The 17,811-nt window shown below is 48.7% G+C and overlaps 2 protein-coding genes and 1 non-coding gene across 4 annotated transcripts in view; 2 read left to right on the forward strand and 1 right to left on the reverse strand.

Moving 5' to 3' along the window:
* TECPR2 (tectonin beta-propeller repeat containing 2) overlaps window positions 1-7,833 on the reverse strand; it is a 100,419-nt gene extending 92,586 nt beyond the window's left edge. For both annotated transcript variants that reach the window (XM_066278197.1, XM_066278196.1), the window contains exon 1: window positions 7,666-7,833. The gene's annotated coding sequence lies outside the window, so the exon portion shown is untranslated. The remainder of the gene's footprint in view (window positions 1-7,665) is intronic.
* Window positions 7,834-7,865: 32 nt separating this feature from the next.
* On the forward strand, window positions 7,866-17,001 carry CINP (cyclin dependent kinase 2 interacting protein). Its single transcript, XM_066278198.1, has 5 exons — window positions 7,866-7,927; window positions 10,805-10,973; window positions 12,768-12,897; window positions 15,580-15,709; window positions 16,510-17,001. The coding sequence occupies exons 1-5, from the start codon at window positions 7,921-7,923 to the stop codon at window positions 16,710-16,712; spliced, it is 639 nt and encodes a 212-aa protein (XP_066134295.1). The 5' UTR covers window positions 7,866-7,920; the 3' UTR covers window positions 16,713-17,001.
* A 74-nt stretch (window positions 17,002-17,075) lies between these two features.
* Window positions 17,076-17,151, forward strand: TRNAV-GAC (transfer RNA valine (anticodon GAC)). The gene has a single exon. It is a non-coding gene; the product is annotated as a tRNA-Val (tRNA).
* The last annotated feature ends 660 nt before the right edge of the window (window positions 17,152-17,811 follow it).

The raw sequence follows: 17,811 nt of genomic DNA on the forward strand, positions 1-17,811 counted from the left end.
GAGATGGAAAGAATATTAAAACAGTTCTGATTCTCAAGTAGCTTATGATCTAGCCAGTAGGCAAAAGAAACTGAAAATATTCAAAACCACATGGGATTAGATCCGGCTGTTGATGAAAAGAGGGAGAGAGCAGTGTGGATTCGAGTGTGGGAACGGCTTCTCTGGAAACAGCCTGACTTGTGAAGCCCGCCAGGAAGGACGGCTCAGGGAAGAGAAACAGGAAGGACTCTCTGTAACAGGAGAACAGTGAGCCAGTCCCAGAGGCAGCCACACGTGCTGCTGAGATGTCCCCAGCCAGAAGCCCATGCCTGCTCAGTGCCCAGAGCCTCAGCTACATACGCCTCTCATCTGCTCCTGAGACCATACCTCTTGGCACTTCAGACTCAAAGCGTCCCTCAACAGACACACGATTCTCATATGGCACATTATAGTTTACAAAGTGCTCACTCCTTTAATCTTTACCCTTACTACTGGATAGGTGGTGGCATTGTCCCCAACTTCTAGATTGGGGTAGTCAACCTTTTTATACCTACCGCCCACTTTTGTATCTCTGTTAGTAGTAAAATTTTCTAACTGCCCACCGGTTCCACAGTAATTGTGATTTATAAAGTAGGGAAGTAACTTTACTTTATAAAATTTAAAAAGCAGAGTTATAGCAAGTTAAAGCATGTAATCATAATTACTTACCAAGTACTTTATGTCGGATTTTCGCTGTTTGGCAGAATAAATCTTTATAAAACAACTTACTATAGTTAAATCTATCTTTTTATTTATACTTTGGTTGCTCTGCTACCACCCACCATGAAAGCTGGAACGCCCCCTAGTGGGCGGTAGGGACCAGGTTGACTACCACTGTTTTAGATGAAGGTATTGAAGGCCAGAGGCTCACAAGACTTGCCCAAGACCACGAGGCTGAGATTTGAATCTAGGTCTGTCTCTCTGAGTCCCGGGCCCTTTCCAAGGTTACAGCCACAGCTCTGACAGACAAGGAACAGCTTCAGGCAGATGCCATGACTGACTAGATCTGGAGGGACACTGGAGCCCTCTAGGTCCATGTAGGTCCAGGGAGATTTTCAAGCCCCTATCATAGAAACTTCTTGGGATGCTGGGTTTGCAGTCTGATTGAACTGTGGGTTTTCTGTCTCTACAGAGTTGACTGACTTTCAAGCCCTCTTCTAGTGAAACTCATCCCGAAGTCCTTGTGTCGGCTGCTCTTTCTCCCAGTGTCACTCTGTTTTCCTTCTTCTCAACATGCAGTCTCTGCTAGAATGTCCCTTCTCCATGAAGCCTTGGCTGACCACCCTGAAGTGGCTCCCTGCCCCCACTAAGGACTCTCTATCTTATCCCCTCCCCTGCTGCACTCCCGCCATTCCCCCTCCTCCTTTGCCGGCCCTTTCTGCCCCCCCCCCCAAGCACCAAAGGTCCCCAAGCCCCACAGGAACAGAGCCCACTGCCCCCCACCCCGCTCACCCTTCCACCCCTCCCCACCTCCAAGGTGCTCAGGCACAGCAGAGGTGCTCAGTAACTATTTACTGACTACACGAAGGAGTTACAAAATAATAATAATAATTTGACAAGAAGGAAAGAGCAGCAAAATATCATCCTTTCTCCAGATAGGTCCCATTTCAATGCTGGAATCAATTCAGAGATCTATACAGCATATCCAGTTTCCCAAGCATTTTCAGATGCCTACGTTGCTTGATCATCACAACAGCCAATACAGGTAAGCAGAGTTAACTTCAGAGAACTCTCCTAAAGTTAAGAATAATAATCTGATCACCCTCTTTTAGCAGAAATTGAGGTGCTGGGAGGCTCCAAAATCTGCCCAAGGTCACACAGTTTTTTTGGGTTTTTTTGTTGTTGTTTTGTTTTTTTTTTTCCTTTAGTTGGAAACGGGGAGGCAGTCAAACAGACTCCCGCATGCGCCCGACCGGGATCCACCCGGCATGCCCACCAGGGGGTGATGCTCTGCCCATCTGGGGCGTTGCTCGGTTGCGACCAGAGTCATTCTAGCGCCTGAGGCAGAGGCCACGGAGCCATCCTCAGCGCCTGGGGAAATTATGCTCCAATGGAGCCTCGGCTATGGGAGGGGAAGAGAGAGACAGAGAGGAAGGAAAAGGGGAGGGGTGGAGAAGCAGATGGGCGCTTCTCCTGTGTGCCCTGGCCGACAATCGAACCCGGGACTCCTGCACCCCAAGCCAACGCTCTACCTCTGAGCCAACCGGCCAGGGCAAGATCACACAGTTTTAAGTGCCTATCGTGACAGAAATCAGGAAGGTGAATGGTGATCCTCCTGTCCACAGAGCAGCATAGCACAAGTGTATAACTTTTTTTTTTTTTTTTTTTTTTTACAGAGACAGAGAGAGTCAGAGAGGGACAGATAGGGACAGACAGACAGGAATGGAGAAAGATGAGAAGCATCAATCATTAGTTTTTCGTTGCGACCCCTTAGTTCATTGATTGCTTTCTCATATGCGCCTTGACTGCGGGCCTTCAGCAGACAGAGTAACCCCTTGCTCTAGCCAGCGACCTTGGGTCCAAGCTGGTGAACTTTCCTCAAACCAGATGAGCCCGTGCTCAAGCTGGCGCCCTCTGGGTCTCGAACCTGGGTCCTCTGCAACCCAGTCAGATGCTCTATCCACTGCGCCACGGCCTGGTGAGGCACAAGTGTTTAACCTTTTAAAGGCAAGACTAAGCCTTGGTTTGTGCAAGTACTCCAGAAAGGTGGGTAAGAGCCCCATGACCCAGAAATCAAATGAGAGCCAATTCCATTGAGAAGGGCTCTGGCAGACATCTTGGGAAAGCATGTAGATCATTCATAGACACAGGTTCACACTAGAACCAAAATAACAGCAATTAACAAAAATAGCAATAGCAGTACCAGCTCTCGCTATTATTTAAGAGGAGCTGTCTCAGCACAACATCAGTAAATTCTCACAAAACATCTGTGAGATAGGTGCCACCGTGACCTCCACTTTACAGATGAGAACACTGTTTCCATTACAACAATCAATCCAACCTTTACAATCAATACTGCTTCTTTGGTCACAAATATTTCCATTAAAAATACAAACCCCGTCCACAACATTCCCCCTCTGGTCAGGATGCTCCCCTCTCTCATTCATTCCATCAACCCCATACTCTGGAAGATGGCAGCTGACCTTCCTGCTGACAGACGGCACCCTAATGCCACTTTGCTGAGCAGCTTTTCAAAATGCAGCTAGGCCTAATATCTAATCCAAATCACTCCCTTAGCTAAACAGTGACCATATGTTGCCAGAGCACTCTAACAATTTGAATGCTTTATGGATTCCCTCCAAAATCTCTAAGAAGCTACAATTAGTGTTCCTATTATACAATCTATTTTTAAAGTCTGGCTACAACATCTACACTGCTCACAAAAATGAGAGGATCAGGGAAGGTGCAGATACTCCAGTACTTTCAGCCTTTTGTATAGTACAATTTCACCAATGAAGTAAGTTGGTTTTATACCTCATTTGCATAATTGAACAACTTTCTTTGACTTGTTTGCTTTTCTGCTGTTGTTTAATTTAAAAAATCACCTGACCAGGCGGTGGTGCAGTGGGTAGAGCGTCGGACTGGGATGCAGAGGACCCAGGTTTCAGACCCCGAGGTTACCAGCTTGAGCATGGGCTCATCTGGTTTGAGCAAAAGCCCACCAGCTTGAACCCAAGGTCGCTGGCTCCAGCAAGGGGTTACTCGGTCTGCTGAAGGCCCGCAGTCAAGGCACATATGAGAAAGCAATCAATGAACAACTAAGGTGTTGCAACGCGCAATGAAAAACTAATGATTGATGCTTCTCATCTCTCTCCATTCCTGTCTGTCTGTCCCTACCCCTCTCTCTGACTCACTCTCTGTCTCTGTAAAAAACAAATAAAATTTAAAAAAAAATAAAAAAATCAAATGCTTTATTACTTCATATTCATTTTGAAACATCCCCTAATTTTTGTGAGCAGTATATTTTTAAGTGTTAAAACACTTTTTAAAAATATTTTATTTATTGATTTTTATAGAGAAAGGAGGGGCGAGGGAGAGGGAGCCAGAACTATCAACTCATAGTTGCTTCTCTTTAGTGTTCATTGACTGCTTTTCATACGTGCCTGGACCGGCAAGCCAAGGGTTTCCACCCAGTGACCTCAGCATTCCAGGTCGATGCTCCAGCCACTGTGCCACCACAGGCCAGGCTACGTGTTCAAATCTTACGGCTGAACACAATGAGACTGAGGCGGTCACCTGTCTTCCATAAGAGACTATGGTCCCATGCCTGCTGGGTAGCCAGTGCTCTGAACTGCGCTCAATCTCAGGCCATTCCTGTTCCGGCACACTCTCCTCTGCAGACGCAGTTTTCCACCCCAGTCCCTGAGCACACAGGACCTGCCCATCCTCCACACGCCTTGTGAGAAGTTCTCCACCAGGAAGCCCTCACAGACTCCCTCTCACATGGAGCTGGTCTTTGCTTCCACAGAACGCTCAGAAGGCAGCTATAGCACCATCATCATCATCACTCGTTTCTATCTCCTTCAATGGATTCTTTCTAAGTTTCTGTCCACATCCTTCTAGTCTGTATACTCTGTGGGGCTCAGAAGACCAAGAGACAGTGTGGTACAATCAATGCTCAACACATTTTTGTTGAATTGTCTCTCTCTCAAAACACTGCCAGAATTCCCCTAGTATGAAGCCCAAGATAGAAGACCCCTCTCCCTCAGATATGGCCATCACTATGCAAACAGTCACTGGCCTCATGTCCAGGTCCAAAGCCTGCGTCACTCACAGGCGAACACACCTGTGAACACAGCTCATTCGACCTCAGCAGTTCAGCCTCAGCTATTCTCCCGCCTCCATCGAGCTCCTCGTGCTCCGCTGCACCCACACCGCCCAGGCTTGACGCCTAAGCTTGTTTTCCTCACATGTGGCTGTTTCCTGATCTGCTCTTCACTTTTCCCAAGTTCAATCCACTGATGCATTTCCTTTTTCCCATGAAGTTCCAGCCACGGGTCTGTCCAACAAGCCTGGAGCTATGGTGAGAGGCACCTTCCTCAAATCCTCAGAGTTAACCTCTTTGAGAAGACTGCAAATTCAACAAGAGTCAATTTTTTATTGAAAGGCAATGTGGCTACAAAACAACTTAAACCTAACAAAAGCTACTTCCTAGTCACTCCTTCAGAGAAGGACTGTCCTGCCCTGGCTGGTCACATAGTGGATAGAGCATCGTCTGGAGCGCTGAGGTCGCTGGTACAATCACAAGGGCTCCAGCTCAACTCCAAAGCTGAGGGTTTGAGCCCGATCAGGGCACGTATGAGAAGCGATGATTAGGAGCACAACTAAGTGGAACGAGTTGATGCTTCTCTCCATTACCCCCATCTCTCTCTCTCTCCCTTCTGCTAAAAAAAAAAAAGAAGAGGCCCATCTGGCCCTGGCCGGTTGGCTCAGTGGTAGTGTTGGCCTGGCGTGTGTAAGTCCCGGGTTCGATTCCCGGTCAGGGCACACAGGAGAAACACCCATCTGCTTCTCCACCCCTCCCCCTCCTTCCTCTCTGTCTCTCTCTTCCTCTCCCGCAGACAAGGCTCCACAGGAACAAAGTTGGCCTGGGTGCTGAGGATGGCTCCAATTGCCAGTGGAGCAACGTGCCAGATGGGCAGAGCATCGCCCCCTAGTGGGCATACTGGGTGGATCTCAGTGGGGCACATGCAGGAGTCTGTCTGACTGCCTCCCCGCTTCTAACTTCGGAAAAATTAAAAAAAAATTTAAAAAGCAAAAAAAAAAAAAAAAAAAGAAGAGGGCTGTCATTTCATCTCCCCACAACCCTTCTCCAAGCCAAAGAATTTAAGGAGGGCATCCCCTATGGTTCCACCAGCTTGTTCTATGGGTAGGAAGCTCCAGAGAGCAGGGACTGGGTCTGTCTGGTCCACCACAGCATCCCTAGAGACTGGGACAGTGGCTGGCATATAACAGAACTCAAATAACTATTTACTGAATGAACGAACATGGGATGTAAGATGGGTTACCAAAACCCAGCAAAGTCGGAAGCTTATCAAGATGCACTGTAGCCTGACCAGTGGCGGCACAGTGGATAGAGCATCACCTCAGTGTCCCAGGTTCAAAACCGAGGTTTTCAGCTTGAGTGCAAGCTCATCGGTTTGAGTATGGGGTCCCTGGCTTGAGCAGGGGATCACCAGCTTAGCTGGAGCACACAATCAAGATACATATGAGAAGTAATCAGTTAACAAGTGAAGTGACACAACTATGAGTTGATACTTCTTATTTCTCTCCCTTCCTCTCTCAAAAAATAAATAAATAAAAGTAAGCCCAGGCCAGTTGGCTCAGCAGTAGAATGTTGGCCCAGTGTGTGGAAGTCCCAGGTTTGATTCCCAGCCAGGGCACACAGGAGAAGCGCCCATCTGCTTCTCAACCCCTTACCCTCTCCTTCCTCTCTGTCTCTCTCTTCCCTTCACGCAGCCAAGGCTCCATTGGAGCAAAGTTGGCCCAGGCACTGAGGATGGCTCCATGGCCTCTGCCTCAGGTGCTAGAATGGCTCAGGTTGCAACAAAGCAACAGCCCCAGATGGGCAGAGCACCGTCCCCTGGTGGGCATGCCGAGTTGTCCTGGTCAGGCGCATGCGGGAGTCTGTCACCCTGCTTCTAGCTTCGGAAAGGTACAAGGAAAAAAAAAGGAAATAAAAGATGCACTGTAGCTGGGTGTGTGAAAATATGAAGAGCCCTGCAGCTCAGAGGACCAGGAGTCACTGGAGACAAGACGCTAAGTGGAGGGGTTTCCCAGAACTCCTTTCCTTAGAGTTTACAAGACCTTTGCTACAAATAAGTCAACCCCACATGCTGATCGCTCCAACAGGTAAGGCAAGTGTGCACCCAGCCTGGTTCCACACGTTCCATCAACAGGAGCAACAGAACAGGTAAGTCCCAGCATCTCAGCGAGAAAGAGAGGAAGAACAAAGAGCAGGGAAGAGACAGAGGTAGAGCTACCCTTCGTGGAAATGCCCCACTTGCCAGGCGCTGAACCCCTTAATCTTCCCACCAAGACAAGAGGCAGAAACTGGGGTCGCCTCCAGCCGACTGGTGATGACACTGACGCTCGGTGCGCTGATGCCACCTGTCCCGCGCCCAGAGGAAGGAAGGGGCCGCGCCGCGACCTGAACCCCACTCTTGAACTTGCACGACCTATTCTGTCTCCCGGGCCGTAAAACGGGGCTGAAAGGAGTCGTCCGTGTGCCCAAGTAACCACCACTTACTGAGCACCCCCTCTGCCCCAGGTTCGTGACGAGGCCCAGGGGGGCGGATGGAGGCACCGGGGCCGAAAGGATCCTCCAGGCGACCGGGGTGCCGGTGCGCGCAGCCCCGGCGCCGGAGGGAGGGATGCGCGGGCGTGGCACAGGGAGTGGGGACCGGCGGGGCGCGGCGCGCCAGGCCGGGGGCCCGAGGACCCCGCCGGAACCCGCGGGGCCCGCGGGAGGGCCGCCGGCTGCAGCCAGGCCCGCGCTTCGTGTGAGGACGTTCATCCTCGGGCGCCCGGCCCGGGCCAGACGGGAACGGGAAGGGAGCGGGACGGGCGGGGGTGGTCCTGAGCGGCGACGGGAGGCCGAGGAACGGATGCAGGACCGAGCGGCGCGGGCGGCGCAGCCGGACTCACCTCCCGCGGCAGCCCCTCGGGACTCGTCGGCCCCGCCGGGCTGGAGGAGGCGGGGATGGACTCTGAGCCGCGGGGGCTGCCGGGAGCCGGGTGCTTAGGCCGCGGGGACGGCCCCGCCGAGCGACGGCCGGCTCCTCAGGGAGCGAGAGTGGCGGAGCCACAAGTGGCGGCGGGAGGGGCGGGGCGGAAGTGACGCACACTCTCGTCGCCGTGGGCGGGGCCTCGGGTCTCCTTCCGGGGATATCAGCGGACCGCATGGAAGGTGCGTGAGACCGGCCAGTTTCCCGGGCTGGTTGGCTGGATGGATGGCTGGATGCTGGATGGGTGGCTGAATGGGTGTGAATGTTGCGGGCTCCGCCAGGAGAGTTCCGGGTTGAATGAGGTCCCTGCGTTGCCCCAGTCCGCCCGGTTGGCCCCGCGCGGGCTTTACAGTCATCCCGGGAGCCAATCAGCGTGGCGGAGCCTCAGTGTTTCCCTGTGTGGAAGGAGATGGTGAACGCAAAAAAGTGTCAGCAGGTCCAGACACTCCAGTTGCAGTTGTCATAATAAGTTAGCATTGGGGGAGCACCTTCTCTGAACGCCCCTCGGCCCGTATTACCCGACACAGCCCTTTCCTCCTGTACGAAAAAGCTGTCATTCAGCGAGGGCTTGTTCTGTGCCGGGTCGTGTGTCACACTGCCTTACGTGGATCAGCTCTGTTGAGCCTCACAACGATCTCATGAGGCCATGTCAACAGATGAGGAGACTCAGGGGATAAGGAACGTAGCTACTCACCATCCTTGACCTCACTCTGCCCTATCCTCTGACTCTGTTATTGGTCTGCCTTTCCTACTTGCCTGTGATTTTTTTTTTAAAGTCTGAGCTGGTTTTGGTTCCTAAGTGTGTGCTGGGGTGGGGCAGACAGGGTATGTCGGATGTGATCTTCACCCTTAAGGAGCCCCTACAGCAGGAGAGAACTCTTTAAGAGATTACATAGTACAGGCAATAAGAGCTATTTCTCCATCTAACACACTTTATCTTTTAATTGAATTTATTGAGGTGGCAGTGGTTAACATACAGGTTTCAGGTACCCCGTTCTACAGCACACTCCATATTGTTCACCTCCCCCAATCAAGTCTTCCTCCATCACTACTTATCCCCCCGTACATCCTCCACCTCCCCCACCACCTCCACAATCATACTGTTGTCAGCCCATGAAGCTTATTTTGGACCTTTATTGCTCAATCCCTCCACCACCACTCCCCACTCAGTCACCCCCTCAACAGCTGTCAGCCTGCTCTCTATCTATAAAGCTGTCTCTCTTTTGCTTGTTCATTAGATTCCACAAATGAGTGAAATTATATGGTACTTGTCTTTCTCTGACTGGCTTATTTCACTTAGCATGATGCTCTCCAGGTCCATCCATGCTGTTGCAAACCATAAGATTTCCCTTTTTTATGGCCATGTTGTATTCCATTGTCTAAAGGTACCACAGCATTTTTATCCACTCATGCACTGATGGGCACTTGGGCTGTTTTCAGACCTAGGCTATTGTAAATAATGTTGCAATGAACATAGGGGTGCATATATTCCTTCAAATCAGGATTCTTGGGATATATTCCCAGAAGTAGGATCTCTCAGTCAAAAGGCAGTTCCATTTTAATTTTCATTTAACACATTTTATTCAACACCTACTATGTGCTGAAGTGCTGAGAAGGAACAAGACAAACATCATCCCATTCTGCTGAAATTTATAGTCTAATGAGGCACATAGACATTAAACAAGCAAATTCACTACACTGGTGAGTGTCATAATTCTGCTGTACAGGATGTTCCAGATATCTAGTGCAGTGAGTCCTAACCTGACTTGGGATGCAGAACTTCTTTGTGGAAGTAACTTTCTAAATAAGATTATGTCCAGTGGTAGAGCGTCGGCCTGGCGTGCAGGAGTCCCAAGTTCGATTCCCGGCCAGGGCACACAGGAGAAGCGCCCATCTGCTTCTCCACCCCTCCCCCTCTCCTTCCTCTCTGTCTCTCTCTTCCCCTCCCGCAGCCAAGGCTCCATTGGAGCAAAGTTGGCCTGGGTGCTGAGGATGGCTCTATGGCCTCTTCCTCGGGCGCTAGAATGGCTCTGTTACAACAGAGTGACGCCCCAGATGGGCAGAGCATCGCCCCCTGGTGGGCATGCCGGGTGGATCCTGGTCGGGCGCATGCGGGAGTCTGTCTGACTGCCTCCCTGTTTCCAACTTCAGAAAAATACAACAACAACAACAACAAAAAAGATTATGTCACTCTCCTACCCAAAGCTTAATGCTCACTTACCATTGACTTGGAATAAATCCAGACTCCTTATCTTGGTCTATAGTGTGCTAGTTACCTGTCTCTCTCATCTTCTATTCCTCTGTCTCTGTTTCAGTCTAGCTACTGTTGGTCATTTCTTTTTTTTTCAAACTCACCAGGCTTATTCCCACATTAGGGCCCATGCTATTGACTTCTCATTCTGGTCTCAGCCTAAATGACACCTTCCATAGGGGTTCTCTAACACATGGGATTTTCTAAATGATGACAGCAGTCTAGGGTGTTTTTTTTAATGTTAATGTGGTGGCTTTTGGAATGGCTGTAGGTCACCTAAGGATGGTGGCTTGTCAGGGAACCAGCCTTGTGATTAGATGGTGGGAGGTCATCACTTTACCTCTGGGGCCCAGCCTTGTCACTGTCTTGGGAACCAGAAAGCACTTGTGAACCACAAAGCTCTGAAGAACTGAGGCATCAGAGTGCCTGAGAATAGTGATGAGAGTGCTGTACTCAGGCCAAGAGCATGGGAGGGTTTTAGCAGAAAGTCACAACTTTACCTTCTTTCCAACCTTTGAAAGTGGTGAAAGTGCTTAAGGCAAAACTTGATGGAACCATTAAGCTGGAAAAGGATCCAGCCATCTCTGGTGAGTCTTAAAATGTAAAAACAATTCTGTTTTCTCTTGTTCTGGGAGCTTTCCCAGTCATCCAGATATCATAGTTTCCACATCATTTATTTGTGCAGTGGATATAGCATTTCAGATCATTTTACTGTTGAGAGTTATAAGGACGTTTGCCCTCCAATTATGACCACATATTTCTTAGTAATTATGTTTCTTTTAATTATGTTTCTTTTATTGCCTATCAGCAAAGACTCTTGGAAGTGCAACACCCAGAAAACCTGTCTTGTCCGTCAGCGCGAGAAAAATTAAAGACAATGCAGCCGATTGGCATAATTTAATCCTGAAATGGGAAGCCCTCAACGACGCAGGCTTTGCTACTGCAAATAATATTGCTAACACGAAAATCAGTTTATTGTAAGTACGGCTAGAGCTCCTCCGAGCTCTTCACCCTGAATGATTGGGCGCAAGTTCTCTGGAAGTCTCCGGGTGAGAAGGGCGGTCTCTATTGACATGGATAAATTAAATTATATTAAACAAACAAACAAAAAAAGCAAACAAGTGGTAAAATTATATATGCAAGTAAGAACTCTATGTGTACATTTAAATATAAAATTATTCTACATCCTGTTCATGGTTACATCTGGATATAAAATTATAAAAAAGGATTGTAAGGACCCAGGCTCAGTTCATGATACTGGGCTCTTCTAGGAAGAATGAGTTTTGGGGTGATAGGGAAACAGGACTTTATCTTTATGATGTTGCATTTTACTCTGTGATACTGTTATTTATAATAAGAAATACCCACTTGGTCATCCTCCCTGTTCCTGACACCGAGCTCCCAAAACCCTTACTAACTGATAAGAGCAGTGGGAGAATCTTCTGTCCTCAAACAAGTTCCAGTTCCTGAAATAGCTCCAGAGTGAAAGAGGTGAAAGGAGCGTCTTCTTATTCTTAACAAGCTCCTTTCAACCAGGCCCGAGTTTATATTAATAAGGCCACTTTTGTAAAGCCCCTAAGGATGGGGGCTGGTTGCCAGGTGAACCAACCAAGCCACTCGGGTTAAAACTTTAACCACACCTTCAGCCTCACCCCTGAGGGAGGTGGGAGGGGCTGGTGGTTGAATTAATCACCTTAGCCAGTGGTTCCATCCCTCATGCCCTACATACTGAGGCTTCTGTAAACACCCAAAAGGATGGGGTTTGGAAAGCTTCCGAGTTAGTAGACAAGAACACCTTGATGTGCTGGAAAGGTGCCCCCAAACTCCACAGGGACAGAAGATCCTGTTTGGGACCCTTCTGGACCTTGTCCCATGTACCTCTTCATTTTCATGTTCTTTTAATATCTTTTGTCATAAATCAGTAATCTAATGAGTAAACGGTTTCCCTGAGTTCTATGAGACATTCTAGCAAATTAATTGAATTCAAGGGGATTGTGGGATCCTCTGATGTATAGCCCCTCAGTCAGAAGTACAGTAACAACTTGGACCAGAGCAGGGTCACTCTTGGGGTCTGAACCCTTCATCTCTGAGATCTGATGCTGTCTCCAGGTTAGATCTATATATGTGTGTGTGTATGTATGTGTGTATATATATATATATATTTTTAATTTCTCAAAGTTATGATTATATACATGTATCTTCCAGCTTACTGTGTCTACAGGCCAGAGTCTAGACACTTTCATTCCTGGCCTCTGCTGCTGGCCTGTGCCATTTTCTTCAAACACCTCACGCACTTAGGGCCTCCACTGCCTTCTTTCCTGGTGGAGCCCTGCTCAGCCAGTCCCATGAGATGCTCTGACATTTTCTATTCTATATTAATGTTGAAGTTTTTCTTTAAGTGTTGATTGTGACTCCACTAGACTAATTTCTTGCCCCATGGGTCACAGCCTTCGATTTACAAAATGCATTCCTAGCTTGTGAACTCCGGAGAACGGCCCATGTCTTAATCATCTTCGTCACCTAGCACTACACCCTCCACTGAGGATGCTACAGGGCTGAGTATAATTGACTTATTCCAGCGCAAAATTGAGTAGCTGATGGATGCATTCATTGTATGTGTAAATAGGTCAGCACACCTTTAATGACACGAAGCAACACCTTTGCAAAATGTCTGACATTGCTACACAGGCTTTGAGTTTTCTCGGGCTTATCGTAACCAGCCGAGGAAACTTACAGAATGTATTTTATTCCCACCCTTCTGTTTTGTCCAGGAGTAAAGACAGCATGGAGTTAGAGAGCGGCAGCCCAGCCTGCGAGGGAAATGCAGAGCAGAGGCCTCCAGGATACAGCAAGGAGCTCGAGGTGCTGTGTGAGGAGCTGCAGGCCACCTTAGACGGCTTGGTAAGGTCCAAAGACCCAGCCACCTGTGCTCACTGTCCCTGACTCCCAGGGGCACACTTGGGGTTTGCCTGGCTCTCAGCAGCGTTCGATGCTGGGGACAGTCTTTTCTGCTCAGCCATTGGTCCCCCCATCCCACCCCCTGCAGCCTTCTCTGCTGGTCTCTGCCTTTACCTGTCCCGTAAGTATTGACGTCCCCAAGATGCTGTCCAAGACCTTTTTTCTTTTGATCCTCTGTGTTGTCTGGGGCTTTACCCCTTGAAGGGCTCCACAGTAAATATTTTAAGACGTTGTGGGCCCCCTAGCCTTTCTTGTCACCACTCAGTTCTGCGAGGTATTGCCACAGCAGCCAGAGACAGTACGGAGGCGAGTGGCTGTGGCTGTGTTCCAGCAAAACTACATTTGTGGACACTGAAATTTGAATTTCATATAATTTTCATGTGTCACAAAATCTTTTGATTTTTTTTTTTTTTTAACCATTGAAAAATGTAAAACCTTCCTAGTCAGGGAACATAGGAGAAGTGACCATCTGCTTCTCTCCCCCCCCTCTCTCCCCCTTGTCTCCCACTTCCCCTCCCACAGCCAGTGGCTCAATTGGTTCTGGCTGCTTTGCAACACCTCAGTCCTGGGCGCTGAGGATAGCTCCATTGGAGAACATCAGCCTCAGGTAGTAAAAATAGCTCTGTACTTGAGCATCAGCCTCTGATGGGATTGCCAGGTGGATCCCAGTTGGGGCGCATGCAGGAGTTTGCTTCACTATCTCCCCTCCTCTCACCTAAAAAAAAAAAAGTAAAATCAATTCTTAGCTTGCGGGTTGTACCAAAACAGGCTGTGGGCTGTTTGGCCTCTGGGCCTCTGGTCTCGCACATAAGAGCCACTCGTAAATGGTTGTTGAATGAACTGATGACTGAATTTCAGTGTCCATCATGCTGGCCACCAAATATGGACAAGACATGTCACCTGTTTGCCGGGCACAGGAATAAGTGTTTGTACATGGTTGAATTTGGATAGCTATAGCTCACCTGTGAACATAAAATCTTTCTGTGTTAACCTTTTCTGATAGAAATGTTTCTAATGCTTTACAAGCTTCCTTGCCTTTTAAAACAGCATATGTCAAATGTAATCTATTTCTTCAGGATACCACTTATTCAAATTTAGGATTCCACCTGCTATAAGGCAGACTGGACAGGCTTACCTAGGTTTAAAAGTCTTTCAGAATACAGCGCTAGCCCTTTTAAATATCACACCACTTGTAAGATGTAGATGCTTCAGAAACACTGAAATGAGAAAATAAATGGTACATTGAGGACATCCCAGTAAGTCAGCCCTGTCTCTTAGATTGAAATGTGATACTGACTACAGGATATATATTTTTTTAATGTTTATGTTGTTGATTTTAGAGAGAGGAAGGGAGGGAGCAAGAGAGAGAGAGAGGCAGGAACATGGATCTGCTCCTGTATGTGCCCCGACCAGGGATGGAGCCCACAACCTCTGTGCTTTGGGACGATGCTCTAACCCAGTGGTCAGCAAACCGTGGCTTGCAAGCCATGTGAGGCTCTTTGGCCCCTTGAGTGTGGCTCTTCCACAAAATACCACGTGTGGGCGCTACCTCGATAAGGAATGTACCTACCTATATAGTTTAAGTTGAAAAAATTAGGCTCTCAAAAGAAATTTCAATCGTACTGTTGGTATTTGGCTCTGTTGATTAATGAGTTTGCCAACCACTGTCCTAACCAACTGAGCTGTCCAGTCAGGGCTGTCTATGAGGTGTGTGTGTGTTTTTTTTTATGCTTGATCCTTTCACCTTTTTCACCCAGCCCTCCAAACCCTTTCCCCTCTGACAGCTGTCAGTCTGCTCTCTGTATCTACGAGTCTGTTTCTACTTTGTGAATTTATTTTGTTCGTGTAAGTGAGATCATATGGCATTTGTCTTTCTCCGCCTGGCTTATTTCACTTAACATGATACTCTCCAGGTCCATCCACTGATGCTGGAAAGGGTAAGGTGTCCTTCTTTTGTACAACCGAGCACCCATTTGTATAATTTAACAAACCTTTATATAGCTCTAGCTTGGTGCTTCACAGTGAACTTAGTCCTCCTCACCCCCTGAGAGAGCAGACACTTTGTCAAACCCCCTGCGCTGGCCCATCCGCTACAGCAGGGATGGTGTCCACGTTCGCCTCTCTGCACGGAGCGTGGCTACACCGGGACACCGTCGGTGTCAGGTTCTCATCGGTTCCTTCCTGAGTCAAGTGTGTGGAGCTGCCTTTTGTGATTATCATTTTATAAACAAGGAAACAACCTCAGAGAGGTTTCAGTAATGATTCTCTTGTGTCTCCTTCCACAAAAGCAGAAGCCTGTCTCATAGTTGTTCCCTCCCTGTCCTCGGTGCTAAAAATAAATTAGTACCCTTGGGAAACCTCAGTGGCACACAGCAAGCTCTCTTCAGGACTGGAAATCTGGGTTTATTACTGATGTAATCCAGATTAATGAAATCACAGTAACCATCTGTCTGTCTGTCTGGAAATCTGCTGTACATGGCATTAATGGTGTTGAATTACTGTATTGGACTTTTGGTCTCAACAGAACTTAACATGTCTTAGCTTTGAAATTTTAGACTTACTGAATCCACGACTAGAGTCGATTTCACATCTTGTTCTCATATTCCAAATTAATATATTTTTCAGAGCAAAATACAGGTGAAAATGGAAAAGCTGTCTTCAACTACTAAGGGGGTTTGTGAACTGGAAAATTACCATTATGGGGAAGACAGCCAGCGGCCCCCCCTGTTTCACACGTGGCCCACGGTCCATTTTTGTAAGTACCTTGTGCATTGATTTTCAAGGCTGGGTTAGGAGAGTCTTGGGTGTCGTTTAGATCTGGTACGCGAAAGAGCCGACAGACAGGCTCTGAAATTTAATTCCGGGGATCCGTTCATGGGGAAGGAGATGGGAGCATCGTCAACAGAGCATTTACTCTTGGCTTCCATCACCTAGTTAACAAAGAATATTGAAAATGCAATTAGAGACCCACAAAACAAATGACCAATTTGAGCCTTTTTAAATCAGTGGGTAGAATGAGGTGCATCTCTTCTGCAAAGGCAGAAGTCTATTTTTTTTTTTTTTTTGCTTTTTGTTTTATTTTAACAAAAAAAAAATAATAAAACTTCATTGCCCCTCATGGAAGAAGACTGCTTGGAAAATGGAATCCATTACTTTAATAAGCTCTGTGAGGTAAGGTCATTTTTAGCTTTATTCATTGAAAAGAAGGGCTAAGCTATTTGATACAAATCTGAGCTCTCACCGTTTGATCTCAGTGAAGGAGAAAAGGGTAGAACCAGCTAACGTGGCGTGTGCTGAACCACTGTCTGTGTGAGGTCTACTGTCTGTAACCCCTGCAGGCTCTTAGTAGTCGAGGAGGTCAGAGTTGCTTTTCCTGCCTTGCCGGTCATCTCCAGCCAGGGCACCAGCCAGGGTGGGCGCGCACGCACCATCCCTCATCTCGGTGCTGTTGCCAGTTCTGGTGGTGACCAAGGAGCTTTCGGGAGCGGCGAGCCTCGCAGTCAGGGCCGCCTCCGTGCGTTGCCGTGGTTGGAGGGGGACGCTCATTTCTTCCAGGCGAGGCTTCCCGCCGGCTCGCAGACATGTACCGGGAGGAGCTCGTGCTGAAGCGCACAGTTGTCGCTGAGCTCGCGCACAGTGCTGACCGTGACCTCACCCTGACCTACTTGTCCCTGTGGCTGCACCAGCCCTACGTGCGCAGTGACAGCAAACTGCTTCTGGAGAGCATGCTGCTCGAAACGGGGCATCGAGCCCTGTGAGCTCCCTGCCACCGCCTCCCGCGAGATCTTCCAGCCCGCCACTCCCTCGGTGGACAGTCTTGCATGTGGGACCCAGGCCTGAACCCCAGTGGCATGCCCCGGGCTCTGGCATGGCCACCTGCTGACCTTCTGAGGGTCTTCCAGACGGGACCATTTCACCAGCTCCCTGTGGCCTCTCCAGACACATGCTGCTGCTGTGTGCCACCTGCCATTCAGCATCATCTGCACCCGCGGTGACCCTGTCCCCCATGAGGTCCTCAGCATGAAATAAATGAGTTCCTTAACAGAATGATGGCGTGATCCTACTCTTGTGAATCAGGAGTATTTTACACAGATGACATTTGTGTAGAAATTCCTGGTTTAGCCCTGGCCGGTTGGCTCAGTGGTAGAGCGTTGGCCTGACATGCGGAAGTCCCGGGTTCGATTCCCGGCCAGGGCACACAGGAGAGGCGCCTATCTGCTTCTCCACCCTCCCCCTCTCCTTCCTCTCTGTCTCTCTCTTCTCCTCCCGCAGCCGAGGCTCCATTGGAGCAAAAGATGGCCCGGGCACTGGGGATGGCTCCTTGGCCTCTGCCCCAGGTGCTAGAGTGGCTCTGGTCGCGACAGAGCGATGCCCCGGATGGGCAGAGCATCGCCCCCTGGTGGGCATGCCGGGTGGATCCTGGTCGGGCGCATGCGGGAGTCTGTCTGACTGCCTCCCTGTTTCCAGCTTCAGAAAAATACACACACACAAAAAAAATCCTGGTTTAGTATTTTTACTTTACCTGTATTGTTTGAAAATTTTAGACTATAGTAGTTTTGTAATTGTGCCTAATGTTTAAAATACCCTCTTAGAGGCACCTGGGCAAAGATGGCATCATGGAAATAGAAACGCCCTACATTCAGAGTCACCTGATTGCATGCTGAGGATGCGACGGGCCAGTGAAGTGTCTCTGTGTTGTTGTTCTAGCATGAGGCCTACAGCTCGGCAATACTGACAACCAAATGGGGGTCCATTCTGCCATGCTCCCCAGAAACAGGCTTAAGAAACTACGTGCTATGAGATATTGGGAGTAACCCCATGGAACTGGTGTTCTAGCATCCCAGGAACAAGTGCTCC

The sequence above is a fragment of the Saccopteryx bilineata genome, chromosome 4 (genome assembly GCF_036850765.1).
Source record: "Saccopteryx bilineata isolate mSacBil1 chromosome 4, mSacBil1_pri_phased_curated, whole genome shotgun sequence".
NCBI classification, from domain to species: Eukaryota; Metazoa; Chordata; class Mammalia; order Chiroptera; family Emballonuridae; genus Saccopteryx; species Saccopteryx bilineata.